We start from the raw sequence: 14,265 nt of genomic DNA on the forward strand, positions 1-14,265 counted from the left end.
AAGCAAAATATAATTTTAGGAATTCCCTGTTACTGAAATAAGTTTCTTAAACAATATTTTTGAGTTTGCATATTTTATAATTTGGATATCTTGTGGAAGATGCAGGGGATGAAGCACAATTCCTTTTAATGGCAGAGTTGGTCAGGATATGTTTCATTTAGTTGAGACAAAAATGATTATCCTTTGAGTGAAGTTCAAGAAATAGAATTGCATGTAGAATTAAAATAAGGGGTTTATCTACAGCATTAGTATGTGAGGAGGAGAATTTTCTTCTACAAGATCAAGGGGTTGAAAGTGTAGTAAGATTACAATGGTGGTGGGGAAGAAAGCAGGTAGAAGACTTGAAGAGGCTTAGATAAGGTTGTTGGATCTTTGGAGTTGCAATTAATGTCAACTGCGGGATTCATACCACATTTCAATCAGAGTGTACTTTTTGCCTAGTCAACTTTTCCTATGTTGCTGCAAGTTGAGTTTGAGTTTCTATTCAGCTTGAAGAGTTATGGATAATATGATTTTTCTTTCTATTATTTTTTTAATTACTGAATTAGAGGAATGAAGTAGTAGACTTCCTAAAATCATTGGGAATTTTGATAATGTGTTTAGTATGCTTCATATTTGCCAAGGGAATAATTAATCGGTGATATGGCAGATGATGAGATTCATGAGTAGTTGTGTATGTCCTTGCGATTACTTTCAGATTTAGAAATGATGGCACTGTTAAAGACAAAGTCAGTTAGTACATGCCTAGTGCAATGCAGGAGGAAAGGATCTTCTCTGCCTCCCACTACGATTCGTCATACAGAGAATGAAACCTTGCACACAGAAATCTAGCTGTACTCATACTCTCAGCATCTGCAAATACAGCTGAGATAAAGTTAACAAAACTAAGGATTAAGTGTTGGAGGAGAGTGCAAATTCAATCCCAGACAAGGGTGGCATCGTGATGTACTTTCATGTAAGTGCAAGCATTATTACTGTTTGAGGTCTGAAGGAGGGCTCTTGGAGATCTTGTCAAAATGATTTCTCAGGAAAATCCAAAATACTCTACTGGGGTAATGCTGTTGTCAAGCCTGCATGTGTGTCAATGAAAACCAAAATTCTTCAAAATATTGTTTTGTGAGTTTTTCTGCTACATGTGAGACATTGAATAAAGAAACTTTTCATTCTAATCTTGTTCAGGTATTTATCTGTCAGACTTGACGTATATTGACTCTGCCTACCCATCAACAGGGAGCATTCTGGAAAGCGAGCAAAGAACAAATTTAATGAACAACATTCTTCGAATTATCTCAGATCTACAGCAGTCTTGTGAATATGGTAAGCTAGTGTGTAAATACTGCAATATTAAAGAGAACAACTTTAAAAGCTTTAATATTTGTCTTCTGTAATTCAATAGAAGTGAAGCCTAACGTGTTTGAATGCCATTAGCATTCTCCTTCACCCTCTCAGCCCAAAAGTCTGGTTTATTCTGGTATTGTTGGTTGTGACAGAGCATCAGCGTGAGGAGACAGAATAAAATTGCCTTTTTCTTACAGCACACACATTTTTGCAGTACATATTTTCTGATGAAAAATATGGAATACGTTGTACTTAACAGTAGTTTTACTAGTACGTTATAAACTTGTATCCCTGTGTTTCATAATTTTATGACTACGAACTCTAAAAATAATAGGATTGCTTTTGGAGTAGTACTTTTACTGGAAATGATAAAAATACGTTCAGCTTGTCTTTTGGCCATTTATAGTTCTGTTCATAGATCAGATAATGTATTTTTTCTTCAAAGGTGGTCTCCTTCACAATTCTCTTAGTCATAAAGCTGTGTTTGTGCCAATGTAATATGAATTAGCACAGGATTGTGGCTTCACTGAAAGCTCAATATAATGAGAATGTGGGCTGTGAAGGAGTCCTCAGATACAATCCTCCAGGTTCCAGGTTTAGGCCTTCAGTTTGGCCAGGGGTGCGCGCTCATTTTTCCCTTACGCGTGCTCTGATAAGCAGAGCAGCTCTAGGGGGATACATTCCTGGCTTTATGGATGTGGGGAATGTCAGCTCAACACGTGAGAATTGCTATGAAGGACAAAAATTTCAGCATTAGTAGGGACTGTAGTTTGTACCTCCATCCTACAAAAAAAAGCAAGAGATCTGATTCTCTTTAAATAGTTTCTGGAAAATAACTTTGCTTACCAGTGAATGGTAGGGTGATAACGATTGTCATCTGTTCTCCAGATATTCCTCTGTTGCCTCATGTCCAAAAATATCTAAACTCGGTTCAGTACATAGAAGAACTACAAAAGTTTGTAGAAGATGATAATTATAAGTAAGTATGAAATGCTATAACTGACTGTAACTTGTTACAAACTAACTTTTAAAACACAAAGCCTGTCACTTTTAAGATTGCACTTGTATCGGGGGATTATGCATCTCAGATGCACCAGTTCCAAGTAGTGAGGTTACAGCAGGGTCCTGTACTGAAGGCAATGATGGCATATCTCCTTTCTTTTCTATGCCTGACTGCAACAAGCCCTAGCTTTCAGGTCTGTTTGGTCTGTTGATTTGATCTGCAGACCTCTTTGAGTGTTCGCTGATGGAGACTCCATACTTCTGGCTCACATGTAACACAGTTCAGTCAATAAGATGGATCCCATGATTGGAGATAGCTTATGTCATTTTTCATCAGAACAAAGTCATTTGTGTGTCCAGTCCCAAGTTCTTACTGAGGGTGACTTAAGGCTTTCACTTTCATATATATTTCACTTTCAATTTATATTTTCTCTTTGATTAGGTTATACAGTGTGAGTAAAATGTAAGCACTTTATTTTTGAGAGGCAAGTTCTTGTCCATCTGTGTCCCCATGCATTCCTCCCAGCATACCACCTGAAACCAGAGGTTTCTACTTTCTTAATTAAAAGATTACTGTATTAAGTGATCTGGCATCCAGCAAAACTGGGGGATGGAAATCTCTGGCAAGAGACAGGAACAAGCCCTGAGGACAGGAAAAAAACCTAAAGCAAATCTGTTGCATATGAAGCAAGTTTTTGTTCATTGGCTGATCTGCTTGCAGAGGTTCCCCACTTATTCCCATCCTGCCCACCCAGGAAGTTTGTCACCTCAGTTGTGTTGAATTGGTTGCTTGTATAGCTACATTTGAATGGTGGGAGGGCTGTGCACACTAGAGGAACAGACATGCTTTACCATTTAATAGCCCTACCTTGGATTTACTAAAAGGCAGCAAATGGGGACCTTTCAGTTTATATCAAAGAACAGTTAACGAGGGCTTAGGTGCTTGGCTTCACTTCTAAGATTTGCAAATTGTTCTCTGTGTGTTCCTACACAAGTATCGGGCTCTAACTTTGGGCCGAAATGTTCTATAGCCTGATTTTGAAAGTACAGTTCTGTGGTCAAACATTTGAAGGCGAAAAACCAACCAAACAAAAAAACCCAACATCCCAAACCCAAGTTCCTCAACTGCAGTGTCTGCCTCTTAGTGGCATATTGTTTTCATGAATTCCTCAGTCCACCTTTCTCCGCCTTCATTAGGTAGGACTTGCTACTAGTGGGAATTTTGTTGCTGAAGGAGCTAGTTTGTTCATCCTGTACAGCCCCTGTTTTGATAGCAGGGAAATGGAGACAATTGCACGTAATGCAGAAACATGGGTGCTATTCAGAAAGTCTGGGTTTTTTACACCAATGGGTTTTGTACTGCTCCAAACTGATATTTTTTTTTATGGGGGAGGCCTGTATTTTGGAGAACTATTCTTAAAGTAAGTGATTATTTTACTTTTTATCCCCCTAAGGTGTCTGCAAAAAGGCTGAAGTTGGAGAACAGCCATTGTGACTTGAATACATTTTTTCTTCTTAAAAGATTTCATTTTATTTTTAAAAAATAATTTTTAAAATTGCAATGAATCATTGCTAAACTGTCTGGGGATGGGAGGGAGAAGAGCTGTCAAATGTCAAAGTTTTTCTCCCCAAAATTAAGTAGATGCTTTTCCAGGCTTTTTAAAATTGCAATGAATCATTGCTAAACTGTCTGGGGATGGGAGGGAGAAGAGCTGTCAAATGTCAAAGTTTTTCTCCCCAAAATTAAGTAGATGCTTTTCCAGGCCTGCTAATTTCAAAGATTCTGGTTCTGCAAACTGTGTGGACAAGGTATGCTTGATTTTCCTGGAGTTCTCTGCTCCTGGAGCCTGCCCTCTTTGTGGTACTGTTGGAAATGACATTAAAAAGTGCCCGTTAGAAAAAGCTTGAATTATGGATACAGTCAAGTTGATAATGGATTTTCCAAAATGCTAAAGAAGGATTTTGGCTTTTAGACCAGTAAGGACAAAAGGCTTGGCCTGGCACATCAGTGCACTTCATCAAAATTTGAAAATATGAAGTGCAGTAAGTATCAACATTTTAGCTAAGGTGGAGGGACCAATTGTATACTTCTTATTCTTCCCAGGTTTTATGCTAGAGCAGTGGTATTGCCACTGAGTTTCATGTATCTGTTAGCAGTCCCAGGGCCCTGTAGGTCCTGGCTTAAGTGTGGCTGTGTTTTCTTTGGAGGGTGGCGCCAATGCAGAATGATGGCCTTTTCCCCTGCTCCTTCCACAGTGTGACTTTGCCACACCTTGTTAACAGCTCATGTTGAGCTTTTGCTCACAGAGGGTGAAGATGGCAACTGGTGGCTGCTTGGCTGCTTGTGGCTGGCTGTGCCAGCTGCGTCAGGTTCCCTGTTTCAGAAGACGTTGCAGGGCTGTGCTGTAGCCAAGGTTTTGCTGTTGAGTCTCATCCTCCTTCAACGTGGTATTGCAAACCTGTCCTGGTCTATATGAACTAAAGCAATAGTCTCATTTACTACGTTACGCACTAGCATGTAATTTTTTGAATCCTGGGCCCTGTTGCAGTAGTAGGGTTTTTTCCACCCCAAGAAATAAAAAAAGAATATTTGGCTATAGTGTGTGCTAAAGATAACTTTGCACAGTTTGTATTAACTTTACAGTGTTTCTTGCAATTATAGAAGCAGGAAGCTTTCAGTTGTCAATTTAAAGAAATAATTTTTCAAAAACTTACTTTTGTATGCTTCTATTTCCTGATAAAGTAATTTTTAATGCTTCTTTAATGCAGACTTTCATTAAAGATAGAACCAGGGACCAGCACCCCCCACTCTGCTGCTTCCAGAGAAGATTTAGTAGGTAAATGCTTAATAAATGTGAGAAGACTTGAGGTTGTCAAATGCATTATTTTTGAGTTGCAAACATGGAAAATATTTGCCTGAGGCTAATAAAGAAGTGTGAAGTATAAACACTGTATATTTGTAATAAAAAAGTCTAAAGGTGATCTGTAAAGAAATTCTTTCAAGGAATTGAGTCAGTATTTTAGGTTCTTGTATGTATTGTGGCACTAACTTGTTAGTGTCATTTGGGGTGAAGAGCTATTAAATACTCATCCCTTGTGTCTAGACAGAAGGGCCTTCATCTAAACATTTCATGGGATAATATGCTTCCAAAGAAGTACATTATTTTTGATCAATGCGAAAAGTGGCTGAAGGCAGGAGTTTCAAAACATATAATCAGTGGGACCTGTTTAATGCCAATGTAGCTAATGCAGCAACCTTTAGGACACAAAATACTTGTAACTAGATGGTCTATTTGAAATAAGTGCATTTATTTTTAATCCTGTGCAAAAAATCTAAAGTATACTTTTAAAATTACTAATATGAGTATATCAATGAGTTTTATTACAGGCTATCTCTTACAAATTGAGTTTAGGAAATTTTGTGCAACTCTTCCACAATTTTCTGAGAAGTAACCCTGACAGTAATTATAAAGTTACTTGGGAGTAATGTCTTTTTTTGTACCCAGGCTCTGAAGTCGGGGCATCTCCACAAAGCGGACGGAAAAATGTTGCAGCTGAAGGAGCCTTGCTACCACCAACACCCCCTTCGCCTAGGAACCTGATACCGCATGGACATAGGAAATGTCACAGTCTGGGATACAAGTCAGCATTTTATTTAACCTGAAAATCCTAAGCTTTGGATGTATCATCTTTCAATACAAAAGCTTTGCTTTTAAAAAGTAGCATGATTTGTACACAATACTTCAATAAGAGACCAATTTGTGGCAAAAGAACAAGCTCAGAACTATAATGGTACTATCCCAACCAAAGAGAATTAGTCAAAATAGGAAGACTGTGCAGCTGTTATGATGATAAGAATAGCCAATGAGTTAGCCAAAATAGACTCTTTCTGAATGACAAAACTATCACTTATTAGCAACTCAATGCCAGTGTAATTCTTTTAAATTCAAAATGAAATAATTGTTTTATTGGTATTTTTGTAGTGAGACCTCCTTTGCAGACTTTCATATAACTTTGTAGAGTAATGGCTTCAGGTTTTTTTCTATATAGGTGTACTTCTAATTAATATCTTGAACATTGTCATCAATTCCCTTGTCATCCTTTCAAAATGTAAGGTTGTAGCTATTCAGTAATTGATCTCTTAACTTATATTGTGTAAGTTTCCCTTTAATGAGCTAGAATGCATTTCTAAAGTTCAATTATGTGTTATAGTAAGACAAAAATACCTTAGGATATTGAAAGTAATTTTTAAAGTACCTCTGACTTTCTCTTTGCTCCAAGAGTGCTGTGCAGTTTTAAGACTAGCAGTTCCTATAGATGATATAGTTTGTGCCCAATTGCTTATGATTTGAGCCATGATTTAGTTTGGTATTCAGAACACACTGCATACAATCCTTCAGGATGTTAAAGCAACAGCTTTTGAAGTCTATCGAAGATAATGTTGTAATGGTTTTATCCTTGTTCATTTCTAGTTTCATTCACAAAATGAATACAGCTGAATTTAAAAGCGCAACATTCCCCAATGCAGGACCAAGGCACCTACTGGATGACAGTGTCATGGAGCCTCATGTCCCATCCCGAGGGCAGGCAGAAAGCTCCACCCTTTCTAGTGGAATTTCAATAGGTAGGAAATGTAAACATACTTGTGCAGTACATGCTCTTTTAATAAAGATTTTAGCATGATTAGCTGGTGATTGTACAAGCTGCGGTACTATTCTAAAATATCAGTTCTATTTTAGAATAAATTTGATAAATGTAAGTGGAGGAGGGCAGCATAATTTATACAGCATGAACTAACAAATTATAAAAAAGCAGATATTTGGGTTTTATATCCTCTTTAATGATACAGTCTCTGATACTCCTCCTCTTCCTTGATGGGGGTGGAGGGAAGTACAGGGCACCATTTCCTGTTCTCTTCCCCCCCCCCTCCCCCCCCAAATCAATCCAAATTAAAAATGTCTTGTGGTAGCATTTCTATTTAAAATGCCATATCAAATTGACTGAGAGAAGTGTAAATTGCTGACAGCCTTTAAGAGCATAATCTCTAAATACTCCTGACTTTTGTCAGGAGTAGATAGCAATTTAGCTTTCATATATTTCAAGATGTCAGAATCTACTTCATTTTGGAAAGTTATATATCTTCACATATTTAGGGTATTCTTCTTTTGAGAACTTCTGCTTCCCAAGTTTCTTAATGTGACGGCAGTTGCTCTTTTTTCCTGTTGTGCACAGATCCTTAAAGTGGAGGGAGGCAGGGCAAGTGCCTCTCACATCCACCTAACTGCAGCCAGGGTTGACAAATGGAACCTCTATAAGTCCTTTTTCTCAAAATTATTAGATAGATAGAATTCAAGTGTTCGGGTTTTGTGCATTTATGGTAATAAAAGATTTTTGCAGTGTTACGCATTTCTTTGGATAACTTAATTTTAAAAAAGTTTTGCTTTTTAGCCTTCATGGAGAAAAACAAGGTACACAGTTTCAAATTATGCTGTTTTCAGGAGCTGTTCATGTATTTTCTTGAGGAGAAGCCCATATTCTGAGCAAACATTAAATATATTTTTCATGTGGAAAAAATCAAATATCTAAAGGCAATAATTTTAAAAAAATACGTTAATAAGTACATTTGTGGAACTAGCTTAGACCAAAGAAGTTTGAATCTGTTCACATCAGACAGCTTCCACTATTAAATGTGCATTGCCTGTCTCTGTTTTCTGCAGGTTCTCTGCTGTGGCAAAGTTTGCCATTTCAAAATCATCTATCAGGGATGGTACTTCTCATCAGTATACAGACAGCTTGCATTCTCAGGGATTGCACAATACAGGAGAACCAAACTTTTGTCACCTTTGTGAGATGTAGCATTGCCCTTTTCTCAGTGCAGTTTTTTACTAATGTTTTCTATCCAAATAGCTAAGAAACTTCTCTGCAGTTGATCCTTTTTTCCAGGGTAAATTACTTATTTACCTCCATTAGAGCTTAGCAGGGAAGGTTTGCCAGTGTTGACATGCAGTTTTTCATGAGGTACAACTAAAAACTAGTCACCATCTAGACATTTTGGAGAATACAGGGCTTTCCTACTTTGTAAAACAGCAACCTTAATGCATTTTGTGTAAGATAAGGATTTGTGGTTAGAACTTCCCCTCTCCCATTCTATTCCACCTCCAGCCTCCCCATACTCGGATACTATAGTTTTATCACTGGTTTGACAGTCTAGCATCATTATTTTTGCTGCTTCTTGATTATGAAAATTTCAGTGACACAAAAGATTAGTAGAGATGCTGAAAATACATATGGAGGAAGAGGGTAAGTTCTGGAGGCTTGCAGTACCTGTTACTGAAGAATTCTTGGAAATATAAGTTGTCTGACATTCTGTACTGCTGCTTCAGCAGGATTTAAGGAAGTTGATTGCAGCTGCTAAGCTCCTCCATCGTGTTTGAAGTAGTCTATTTACTCAGTACTTGGAAATAGTACAGTCACTGCAGCAGAGAGGAGGTTTACAGTGTTCTACAACACCACTTCAAAAGACAGTCAAGAAAATGTCTTCTGAATGTGTGTACTGAAAAGAGTGTTATTCCTCACTTTGCCCATAAATGTGGATTTAAACCCGTTGCTCTAGAAACAGGACTATCTCTTCTTAGATATAAGCCTTATAGGACTCAACTGTTTGGATAAATGATCCCTCTTCAAAACATGGATAGTGTTTCTGATATGCCAGCACCTTGAATGTGACCCTAAAGATGATTGTGATACTACTTTAAATCAGTCTTGTGTTTTGAGGGCTCAGAGGTGTTCAGACCTTTCCGATCCTTTCATATTGGAGGATCTGATATAATCTGCCTCTACAACAAATACCAAACAGGTAGCAATGTAACAACAGTGTCTATAGAATGTTTGTATGCAGCACTCTAACATTATGATGCTTCATCTAAATAGTTAGAGCATGTGAGTTCATGCATTTTTTTAATCAGGCCTCATGTCTGAGTTGCCTTTGCTGTTAACAGATTACTGTAGTCCATTTACAATTCAGTAAAGCAATTTATAGGCATGTTACGAAGATTCATCAGAGTGCTGTTTCCCTTTCCACTGGTGAACACACAAAACTTCTTCAGATACATCAGGACTCTTCCACTTGGATTTCTTCAGTTATCCCTGGGATAGAAGCTTTCAATCTGTGATAGAGATCAGTTAGAGTATCACTAGGTTTGAGATTCATGGCTGGATGAAATTCTGTTCTGCATATAAGCATAAAACTGAGCAGTTAATCCAGCAGTGCATGCGTGTCTAAACTAAAAACACACATTCAAGTGATGATGGACAATTTTGATTGTGTTGTGCTGGGAAAGATAGATGATCCATTCTGGTAATAGCACATAGCATACCAAAACGTTTACATCAATGTACTTAATCTTTTAGATATCAAGGATACACTAAGTGGTTTTGGGGTTTTTGTTTGTTTGTTTTTGTTTGGGGTTTTTTTGCAATGAATGATTTCTAAAGGAGCAGCAATGCAGAAAGTGACCCAGGTATGGGATTTCCTGAAAGTAGGCCTATCTGTAACATGACAGTCATAGTCAGAGAGCTTTACCAGTTTCTTTTCTTAATTTCAGGGTCTGGAGGCTGATTGTGTACATTCAACTCATTCTGCAAAAACCTAGAGCTCAAAAAAACTTAAAGATATAGTCCCGGTTACATTAATTTCTTGTGCTTGAGTCAAAAGAGTTCTTGTTCCTAGAACTATGAGACTGTGTTCAGCAGATGGTTGTATATTATGTTAGAGTAAGGGAGATGTACATCTGGTTCTGTTGCTATTTTACTTTGTAGCATAGGTGCTTGTTATCTGAACAAAAGTGAGAAAATCTTTTTCTGGCAGTGCTGAGGCTATCCTAATTAGAAGGAAGAAACACTTGACCAATTGTATATACAATATTAGATGGGAAATTTTCTCCTGAATTCAGGAATGTAACAAGAGGAAATAGTCTCTTCTAAGTTGTAGATGTTTGTAGTGGAGGCAGCTGCATTTGGAGTTCTTCATAATCATGTACAGAATTAAGACCTTCAAGGATATGATTCATCTCATTCTTAGGTGGGTGGCTAAAATGAGGTTAGATGACTTGTGTCGTAAAACCCCACTTTATTTCTGTTGACTGCAAAGAGACTTTTGACAGGTAACAGATGAAAATACGGACTGATGAATATTGCTGGAAATGTCTGTTTTGTGCAGACAATCCAGAATATCTGCTTTTATTAAATTGGGACAGATGCTTCTACTTTGCAGTGAAAAAGTTCATTGAGAACCCCCGCTACTTGCTATCAGTAATTCTTAATGCTATGAGATAGTTTTGTTCTGCAATCCCTCTGTGTTGATGAGGTCACTGTATACACTCTTTTGAAAGAGTGAGCTTGCCAGTCTGAGGTCTAAACATTGCTCTTGGCTGGGTTGAAGGAACCACCTGCACACTCTTGCCAGCTGTTCTTCTGCATGTGTTTGCCTGCTGTCACCTCCTCACCTAAAAGTAGGATAAATTAAGATGCTTTTACTAGATGGTGGTTCCACTCAGAAATAGCAGGAAACTTCCTTTTAAGATATTTTTCTTAAGAATACATGGTTTTCTAATTTTCTTACACTTTAACAGTATTATTTTCTTGCTTAAGTGTACTCTTAAATATCTTTGCAGCAGTGTTGAGCTTGCTTCACTAATGTTCTCAGAAGTTTTGGATTTCTACCATTTCTTACGATTCGAGTCAGCTGTATTACTGTATTTCTTTTCTGAAGCTGAATTTGTTTACAATGGCTGACTGTCCACATAATTCTGTAGAGGTAAAGGGACAGTGTAAAATTTGACCCCTCTTTTCATCTATTGCTTCTGTGTGGCTTTACTCCTCTTACAGCACCTAATGTACAGAATGCAAAGTAATTTTGCTTAGGAGATTTTGGTTTTTTTAAGGATGCAGTCTCACAGGTATACCACTTAAGAATAGATGTCAAGGTCTGAACACAGAAATACTTGGCTGCAATTGAGAATGTAATTTTAGGTGTTTAAAAATTCAAAGAAAACACATTCATGGATTGTGTTTGTAGCAGTGTTGAATGCAAATTCTGTTCTAACTTTGGAGTGTTTTCTGTCTCAAACTATGGATAAATGATCATTGGATAAATGATCCTTCTTCAAAACATGGACAGTGTTTCTGATATGCCAGCACCTTGAATGTGACACTAGAGATGACTGTAATACTACTTTAAATCACTCTTGGGTTTTTTTCTACTTATTTTTCCTAATCTACAATGATATGGATGAAAGCTCTGGAAAAACTAAGGCTCTTGAACATTTGCCTTCATTTGTGTGTTCCAATCAGTTGAGAATGACTCGAGCCTGTATTCTAATGCAATCAGAGAAATTAATGCTGCAGAGTCAAAGGAAGGTATTTTAAATCAGTGTGAATGAATGTAAGAAAGTGCCTTTGTAAGAACAGTACATTTTCAAACCTAGACTGGCATAAAATGCATACAAGAATATAATCATTTTAATGAATTCCTCTATTAAGTCACCATCCTGAAGTACTTGAATTCTACAAGGGATTATATTTCTATTAAAATAAATGAAGTATAGGTGTAGGTATACAGCGTATGCATTTACTTTCAGGATTTTGGCACCCTATACAGCAGGGAAGAATTCTACACAGCCAATGTTTGTTTGATTCCTTACCCAGTAGTATACTGTTCAGATGTTTAGGACTCTGAGTCATCAGTAGTCTGCGTCAGAAGATCAAAGTTTGGATAGGTTTTCAGGCAGAAGAAATATGTATTGTTTGGTTTTTTTCAAATATTTGATTTAAATGAGTATATAGATGCCTGTCTTTTACCCTAAATGTGGATACCCTGTTTTGGTATTGGGAACTACTGCTTTATTTGTGGTAGGATAAATATAAAAGCTGTATAATGCACGTATAGGTGCCTGGAACTGAGAGAAGGAGAGGGATGTACAGGAGTTGTAGCACCCCATTTCTTCCCCAATCCTTTTTAGTATTGTTTGGTCCAAGGCATATGCTCTGGGTGTTTTGTGATTAATGCAGTTGTACCTGTTTCTGCCCCACCTGTATCTATTTGATTATTTGCTCTTGTTAGCTTTTCATGATGAAATTCATTATCAGTGATGGTATTAAAATTTTGTGTCAATTCTCTGGCATCATATTGCTTAAGTCGTTTGTCAGTCTTCGCACCATTTTTATTTGGTTAATTAGCAAGCCAGAGTTGAGCTATTTAAACTTTACAATACCTTTACAATAGCTAAATGGTAAGGAACTAGCTCAATATGTATGAGGATTTTCAGTATGGTCATAGACTCAACAAGGCAGAATATAACTTTTAGGGCATGGAGTCCATCTCCATGATGTTAGCTGGGCTATATTGTGCTACAGCAATTGATAGTCAGGCCTCTTGACCAATTTTTTTGTGTTTTCACTTAGAATTTCAAGCTCTATCAGGTCAGTCACTAGCTATAGTGACTAGAGCTCTGGAAACACTGGGTAACTGGAGCCAAGAGAGTGTCAGTTGCAGATTTGAGAAGGGGAAAGAATTTTTAGTCTGAATACTTTTTAAACTCTTTGGGGTTGGTTTGTTTATATTAACACCTGTTTAACTTTGGGGACTAACTTCTGGATAAAGGAAGCCTGTGTTAAATGTTCAATATCCTCAGACTTTCAGCAATGAGTGGATGCCGTGACCAGGGGGAATGGGTATGCAATGGTATAGGCATTCCCTATCACATAACTAGGAACCTAGCCTCACGCTGTTTGAGTAGCTGTAGCATAATATGTATATGCACGTCTACAAATGCAAACAGAAAATTCATGTCTGTATTCAGCTGCAGCACTAGAGCTCTGTGTAAACAGTCCTGAAACTTTTCAGGTAGTCATCAGCACAGCGAAAAAAACATTTTGCCAATTGCTGTTTTTCCTAAGATAGGAAAAAGCCTTCATGTTATGTAGTAAAGATAAACACAACTCTGATATTTGGTTTTTTTAATCCTTTACAAGAAATTTTTAATTTTATTAGCAATAAAGAAAACTAGGAAGATAGTGGTTTGTGTCAAGTGGCCTCTTACATAAAGCCAAAACTCGTGTAGAACGTTACTTAATAGAAAGGACTTATACTACCTAGGATTTGTTATTAAGTTTAACCTGAAAACCTGCTTGAGGTTGTTGGAAAAACTCAAATATTGAGTACATACTTGAGAAGAATTTAAGAAGGTGATATATTTTTAAAGTACTGAATGAATGAAATATTTCCAGTTGAGGTGATAGTCAAATAGTGCACTTAATGTTTAAACAGAATTTGGCTAGACATCTAACTTTTATTAAGTTAAAAACAGTTCCTTTCACCTCTGTTTTGTTTTGGAGGGAGGGATGTAATATATATTCTTTTGCTTTTCAGGGAAGGTTTTTTTTTTAATATCAGAACTTTTGTTGTGCAAAAAATCTCCTAGAGTTTTTCAGAACCTAGAAAATCCTGTTAGAGATGTTCTGTATAGGTGTTAGAGGTCTAGTCAAATGCGAAAATTCAACTTTTTCCAGGTTTTTGTTACAATTTTTTAAAACCTATATGGACATCAATATAAATGTTAAATCAATAGCTGTGATGTTTGGCTTGCTTTTCTCCAAATTAACATTGCTTTTTAAAGTGTAATCGGCAATGTCTGTATAGATTAAACATTTTAAATTAAACTTTCTGTTTATGAATCCCCCAAATTTGTTTAACTTTTGTAACTGTACTGGTACTGTAACAATGATTATCACTTTCTGAAAGATGACATTTCAGCTCTTTTGCTCTAGATTGTTTTACACTCTCAAAAAGCAATACTAGCTTTTAAATCTTTCTGTAGAATACTTGATACAGTGTTTGAAATATAACTTTCTTAGCAAACTTAATAT

At 36.9% G+C, this 14,265-nt stretch overlaps 1 protein-coding gene across 8 annotated transcripts in view; it reads left to right on the forward strand.

Moving 5' to 3' along the window:
* Positions 1-14,265, forward strand: part of RALGPS2 (Ral GEF with PH domain and SH3 binding motif 2) — a 135,087-nt gene that overhangs the window by 98,337 nt on the left and 22,485 nt on the right. For all 8 annotated transcript variants that reach the window (XM_049807170.1, XM_049807171.1, XM_049807167.1 and 5 more), the window contains 5 exons: positions 1,180-1,317; positions 2,227-2,317; positions 5,110-5,177; positions 5,847-5,982; positions 6,813-6,964. In XM_049807170.1, the coding sequence (XP_049663127.1) occupies positions 1,180-1,317; positions 2,227-2,317; positions 5,110-5,177; positions 5,847-5,982; positions 6,813-6,964 (585 nt within the window). The remainder of the gene's footprint in view (positions 1-1,179; positions 1,318-2,226; positions 2,318-5,109; positions 5,178-5,846; positions 5,983-6,812; positions 6,965-14,265) is intronic.

The sequence above is a fragment of the Accipiter gentilis genome, chromosome 8 (genome assembly GCF_929443795.1).
Source record: "Accipiter gentilis chromosome 8, bAccGen1.1, whole genome shotgun sequence".
NCBI classification, from domain to species: Eukaryota; Metazoa; Chordata; class Aves; order Accipitriformes; family Accipitridae; genus Astur; species Astur gentilis.